At 48.3% G+C, this 7,104-nt stretch overlaps 1 protein-coding gene across 5 annotated transcripts in view; it reads left to right on the forward strand.

Moving 5' to 3' along the window:
- Positions 1-7,104, forward strand: part of LOC142303841 (casein kinase I) — a 108,806-nt gene that overhangs the window by 75,000 nt on the left and 26,702 nt on the right. For all 5 annotated transcript variants that reach the window (XM_075345626.1, XM_075345625.1, XM_075345627.1 and 2 more), the window contains exon 8: positions 1,074-1,158. In XM_075345626.1, coding sequence (XP_075201741.1) covers positions 1,074-1,158 — 85 coding nt within the window. The remainder of the gene's footprint in view (positions 1-1,073; positions 1,159-7,104) is intronic.

The raw sequence follows: 7,104 nt of genomic DNA on the forward strand, positions 1-7,104 counted from the left end.
ATTTGGAGGACAAGCGCCTACTTATGTAAATGTGTGCTGACAGGTTCCCTTTAATGTGTCTTATTAGACTACCTGACATCATATTTAAAAATTGTATTTTATTTTTTTTAAAGGTAATCTTTTAGCAGGTTTTTGTTTTTATAATCTGAGAGCAGCATAATATAGGGTAAGAAAGCCTGATTCCAGTCCTGTGTCACTTACTGGACAACTTGGTGCAGTTCTCATAAAATCACTGTTTTGTGTGATGTAGATGTAGCAGAGCTAGACTTCTGGCCTGTGTATAACCCCACCCACACCCCTGATTGGCAGCTTCCGGTGTACACTGTGCATTGTCAGCAAGATGCTAATCCGTGGTGGGGGCAGAGTTAAGCTGGGTTTACACACTGCAACATCGCAAAGGACATCGCTGTAACGTCACCGGTTTTGTGACGTAACAGCGACCTCCCTAAGTCTCTGCTAAGTCGCTGGTGAGCTGTCAAACAGGCAAACCTGGCCAACAACTCAACAGCGATCCGGACCTGCAGAGCGACCTAGCTGGTTGTTGGGGACGTTGATAAGCAGCCTTTTGAAAGGGAAGTTGCTAACAAAGTCTCTGCAAAGTCTTCACACACTGAAACTTCATGCTGCACAGCGGGAAACAAAGGACCTAGGAATGGTCCTGAACGATTTGTAACGATTACAACTTCACAGCAGGGGCCGGGTCGCTGATAAGTTTCACACACTGCAACATCGCAAACAACATCGCTATTGCGTCACAAAACCGGTGACGTTACAGCGATGTCGTTTGAGATGTTGCAGTGTGTAAACCCAGCTTTACACAGATTAGCTGGACTGCTTTGCACTTGGAATGCAGTCCTGCAGTGATAATGTATTGAAACTACTGCACACAGCCTAATAAAGTGATAAATCCCTGCAGCCAGGCACTTGCATCCTCTCCATACTGGTGGTCTTCTTCCAGATTAAGAAGCAAAAACTGTGTGTGTGTGTGTGTGTGTGTGTGTGTGTTGCCTATGCATCTGAGCTTTTCTTTTATTTGTGTGTAATACTTTTTTGCATTGTTTTACTATATGCAGGCGGATACGCTTAAGGAGCGCTACCAGAAGATTGGAGACACAAAACGTAACACTCCGGTAGAAGTCCTCTGTGAGAATTTCCCAGGTAGGGGCATGTGATAATGATAAAGCATGGCGTCTGAAATACAACTTTTCTGAGCAGGAACCACACTGTACCTTTTAATATACATAACGGCCAAAAACTAGTGTGATATAAACAACAAGAACCATAGTATACGGCCAAAATCAATCAATCAATCAATTTATTAGCAAATTTTATTAACATGGACATATAACATACAGAATGCCAACAGGTATTGGGAGGACAGAGAATATTGCACACTATAATAGTAGATCAGAATGATATCCAAGGACTAATAAATATAAAGTGAGACAGTGCTTGTAAACATCCAAGGAAAGTTCTTTATATATTTAGCCTGAATTGCAGCCTATGGAGTTATAAAGTGCAAAAGTGCACGTTCTAGCAATAAACAAACAGCAGGGGGAGCCCAATCAATTGATTTATATAGAGATCCAAAGTAAATGGATAGTATAATTATGCAGAGCAAATCTAAGAGGATTCGGGCGATTGCAATGTGCAAATATGCTAAAAAGGATAATAACCAGCGGCAAAGCAGGGCACAACAGGCAAGACAATGAGAGATCTACAATTAACTAAGTAAATAGGCTTACAAGTAGTAGTAGGTTAAAGAAATGACCTCAAATTAGAGGATTCATTGTGCCCAGAAAGGGTTTGTTTGTTTTTTTGCTGTAAGAAAAATGGTACAAAGCTTACAAGTGTTTTCTACCTAAATTATACACTCAAACATCAATGTAAAGCTATTTTCACATGTTTTTCATCTGATTGTTTTTTCCCACCCATGTTTTGTATATAAATTTGCAAATGTTTTTGATCGACTTTCTGCATGTTCATGCTCCCCTTTCATTAGCGTGCTTTTTTTTTCTAAATAAATATTTAAAAATTTGAAAGACCATTTACAGTTTCATATGTTAAAGAATTGCAATGGATTTGTAACATAGATGCCAAGCTGATTGCCTGCATGAAATCCATTTTTTTTTTCTTCTTTACTGCACACCCATAGACTAAAATGGGCGAGTATGACCGGAGACAGGGAAGAAACTAGTGCATGTTTCAATTTTATTTTAATTTTTTTATTAATTTTATATCTACAGAATCGGTCAGAGAAAAGAAAAAAAAAATCCCCATTTATCTTAATAGCCCAATTGAATAGTATTGATCCCTGGGCTGTCCTTTTTTCCATTGACACCACTAGGACCAAAAGTATGCTTTGGTGAACCTACCATCAAAATGAATTCTGCCTACAAATATTGCATATGATCAAGGCTATAGGTTCAGCATAAAGCTTTAACATATTTCCCAGTGTATAGTTGAGCTTAGGAAAAAAATATGTGAACGGAGCTCACGAATTATCTCTTTTTAGGCCCGTTTGACACATGCGACTTTTGCTGGATCCGGCACACTCCAGTACAGTGTAATACAGTACAATGGCATCGTGGCACCCTCTGGTCACATGCTATCATGTGATTGGAGCTTGCCGCGATGCCATTGTACAGTATAACACTGTACTTGAGTGTGCCGGATCCGGCAAAATGCCGGATCTGTGAAAGGGGCCTTACAATGTAAGGCTTTTGAACCTTGTTTTGACGGACTGTAGACTTACATTGTAAAAGCCACTTCCTTGGTCATGAGGAGCAATGTGTCACCTGGAGAGTTTAAAGAACAGTGACGTAACTGAGAAGAGGAGCAGAACAGCGCTGGATTCAGGAGACTGCGGTTAGTATATTCACACGATGAGAGTACACTACATACACGCATACACAGATTTAGTATAAGAAATAATGGGAGGGCTTTTTAATGGCTGTGTTAGCTTTGAAGACTGCATTTCTTTGTCGCTCCATTGGGAGACCCAGACAATTGGGTGTATAGCTATGCCTCCGGAGGCCACACAAAGTATTACACTAAAAGTGTAACGCCCCTCCCCTTCTGCCTATACACCCCCCATGCTCACGGGCTCCTCAGTTTTTATGCTTTGTGCGAAGGAGGCAGACATCCACGCATAAGCTCCACAACTTAGTCAGCAGCAGCTGCTGATTAGGTTGGATGGAAGAAAAGAGGGCCCATAACAGGGCCCCCAGCATGCTCCCTTCTCACCCCACTTTGTCGGCGGTGTTGTTAAGGTTGAGGTACCCATTGCGGGTACACAGGCAGGAGCCACATGCGGTTTTCCTTCCCCATCCCTTAATGGGCTCTGGGTGAAGTGGGAACCGGATCGGTCTCCAGGCACTGGGACCGTGCTCCCTCCGCAGCCTCTGGGTATCGTCAGGGACAAGGCCCTGCTACTATGAGGTACTCTGTGTCCCCGTGGGGACCGCGCATGGAGCGCTGGTGCCATACACATTACAGCACTGATGGGTGTGTTAGTGCGCCGGGGACTACCGCGCATGGAGCGCTTGTGCCATACACATTGCAGCACTGCTGGGTGTGTTAGTGCGCCGGGGACTACCGCGCGGCCGCGCTTATTGCCGGCCGTGCTTATAACTTTAGTCCCCGGCTTCTGCGGCCTAGTGTCGTATATTCCCGCCCACAGGCCTGCCAGTCAGGGGAAGGGCGGGACGCTGCACAGATCGTCAGCGCTGAGGGCTGGAGCATACATTAGTATCCTCCTCCCTCCTCACTCAGTACACTGGGGCACTAGATTCCCGCACTTTTCTTGGGCACGCCCACGGTCCCCTCCTCCCCACAGAACGCCGGCAGCCATTCCTGTCAGCGATTCAGACGCTGGAGAGGAGAGACAACACAGGGAGACCCAGGCAGGGAATCTGGTGATCACACAACCGCTCTGAGCGGTCGGTAAGCAGCACCTGTGGTGCTGGCCCCACTGAGTACCGAAGTGTATATATATATATATATATATATATATATATATATATATATATATATATATATATATATATATGTATGTATACATTTGCACTGTGCGGTCGCTCTATTGATTTTTGGCTATATACCCTCCTGTTGTTCTCAGAGGAGACAACATGTCATCCGCAAAAGGCAAGGGTGCCAAAGCACAGGAGTACTTTGCAACCTGTACCTCATGTAAAGCTGTACTACCGGCAGGTTCCACTGACCCTCATTGTGTGCAATGCTCGGCCCCTGTGGCACTTACTCAGCCGGAGCCTCTGCGACTGGTGGCCCAGGTGGAACCACCTGCTACCACTGTCCAGGTGACAGGGACGGAGTTTGCAGCCTTTGCTGACAAACTGTCTGAGAATATGGACAAATGGTCTGCTAAAATACTTGAAGCATTGCAGTTCAGACCGGTGATCCAGGCCCCGGGCACTGTCCAATCCTTGACCCCTGGTCCCCCTCAATTGGAACAGCAAAGTGCCCCTGGGGTAACCCATAGGTCCCAGGGTGAGGTCTCTGACACGGACCGCAGTCCCAGGCCGCCCAAGCGGGGTCGCTGGGAAATTCCCTCCACTTCATCACACTGTTCAGGGTCCCAGCAGGGGGACTCTCTGGAGGATGAAGCGGAGGTATCAGATCAGGATTCTGATCCTGAAGCCGCTCTCAACCTAGATACACCTGAAGGTGACGCAGTAGTGAATGATCTTATAGCGACCATCAATCAGGTGTTGGATATTTCTCCCCCAGCTCCTCCAATTGAGGAGTCTGCTTCTCAGGAGAAATTCCGTTTCAGGTTTCCCAAGCGTACATTAAATATGTTTCTGGATCACTCTGACTTCAGAGAGGCAATCCAGAAAAATCGAGACTGTCCAGACAAGCGTTTTTCCAAGCGCCTTAAAGACACACGTTATCCCTTCCCCCCCGAGGTTGTCAAGGGCTGGACTCAGTGTCCTAAGGTGGATCCTCCAATCTCCAGACTGGCGGCTAGATCCATAGTTGCAGTGGAAGATGGGGCTACACTCAAAGATGCCACTGACAGACAGATGGAACTATGGTTGAAATCCATCTATGAAGCTATCGGCGCGTCTTTTGCTCCAGCATTCGCAGCCGTATGGGCACTCCAAGCTATCTCAGCTTGTCAGGCGCAGATTAATGCACTAACACGTACATCTGCCCCGCAAGTGGTGTCCTTAACCACTCAGGCGTCGGCGTTTGCGTCCTACGCCATTAATGCTATCCTGAACTCGGCGAGCCGTACGGCGGTGGCATCCGCCAATTCGGTGGTACTCCGCAGGGCCATGTGGCTACGTGAATGGAAGGCAGACTCTGCTTCCAAAAAGTTTTTAACCGGTTTGCCATTGTCTGGCGACCGCTTGTTTGGTGAGCGATTGGATGAAATCATTAAACAATCCAAGGGAAAGGATTCATCCTTACCCCAGTCCAAACCAAACAGACCTCAACCACGGAAGGTACAATCGAGGTTTCGGTCCTTTCGGACCGCGGGCAGGTTTCAATTTTCCTCGTCCAAAAGGCCTCAGAAAGATCAGAGGAACTCCGATGCATGGCGGTCTAAGTCACGTCCTAAAAAGACCGCCGGAGGAACCGCTCCCAAAGCGGCCTCCTCATGACTTTCGGCCTCCTCAAACCGCATCCTCGGTCGGTGGCAGGCTCTCCCGCTTTTGCGACGCCTGGCTGCCACAAGTAAAAGACCGATGGGTGAGAGACATTCTATCTCAAGGTTACAGGATAGAGTTCAGCTCTCGTCCTCCGACTCGATTCTTCAGAACATCTCCGCCCCCCGACAGAGCCGAGGCTCTTCGGCAGGCGGTGTGCACTCTGAAGGCGGAAGGAGTGGTGATCCCTGTTCCTCTTCAGCAACGGGGTCACGGTTTTTACTCCAACTTGTTCGTGGTGCCAAAAAAGGACGGATCCTTCCGTCCCGTTCTGGACCTAAAACTGCTCAACAAGCATGTGAAAACCAGGCGGTTCCGGATGGAATCGCTCCGCTCCGTCATCGCCTCAATGTCCCAAGGAGATTTCCTGGCATCAATAGACATCAAAGATGCTTATCTCCACGTACCGATTGCACCAGAGCATCAGCGCTTCCTGCGTTTCGCCATAGGGGACGAACACCTTCAGTTCGTGGCACTGCCTTTTGGCCTGGCGACAGCCCCACGGGTCTTCACCAAGGTCATGGCAACAGTGGTGGCAATCCTACACTCTCAGGGACACTCGGTGATCCCTTACTTAGACGATCTACTTGTCAAGGCACCCTCTCTAGGGGCATGCCAACACAGCCTGAACATTGCTCTGGACACTCTCCAGAGTTTCGGGTGGATCATCAATTTTCCAAAGTCAAATCTGACACCGGCCCAATCACTGACATATCTTGGCATGGAGTTTCATACTCTCTCAGCGATAGTGAAGCTTCCGCTGAACAAACAGCGTTCACTACAGACAGGGGTGCAATCTCTCCTTCAAGGTCAGTCACACCCCCTGAGGCGCCTCATGCACTTCCTAGGGAAGATGGTGGCAGCAATGGAGGCAGTTCCTTTTGCACAGTTTCATCTGCGCCCACTTCAATGGGACATTCTCCGCAAATGGGACAGGAAGTCGACGTCCCTCGACAGGAACGTCTCCCTTTCTCGGGCAGCCAAAGCTTCCCTTCAGTGGTGGCTTCTCCCCACTTCTCTGTCGAAGGGGAAATCCTTCCTGCCCCCATCCTGGGCGGTGGTCACGACGGACGCGAGCCTGTCAGGGTGGGGAGCGGTCTTTCTCCACCACAGGGCTCAGGGTACTTGGACTCAGACAGAGTCCTCCCTTCGGATCAATGTTCTGGAGATAAGGGCAGTGTATCTTGCCCTAAAGGCGTTCCAGCCGTGGCTGGAAGGCAAACAGATCCGAATTCAGTCGGACAACTCCACAGCGGTGGCATACATCAACCACCAAGGCGGGATACGCAGTCGGCAAGCCTTCCAGGAAGTCCGGCGGATTCTGCTGTGGTTGGAAGCCACAGCCTCCACCATATCCGCAGTTCACATCCCGGGCGTAGAAAACTGGGAAGCAGACTTTCTCAGTCGCCAGGGCATGGACGCAGGGGAA

The sequence above is a fragment of the Anomaloglossus baeobatrachus genome, chromosome 4 (assembly GCF_048569485.1).
Source record: "Anomaloglossus baeobatrachus isolate aAnoBae1 chromosome 4, aAnoBae1.hap1, whole genome shotgun sequence".
Classification (NCBI taxonomy): domain Eukaryota; kingdom Metazoa; phylum Chordata; class Amphibia; order Anura; family Aromobatidae; genus Anomaloglossus; species Anomaloglossus baeobatrachus.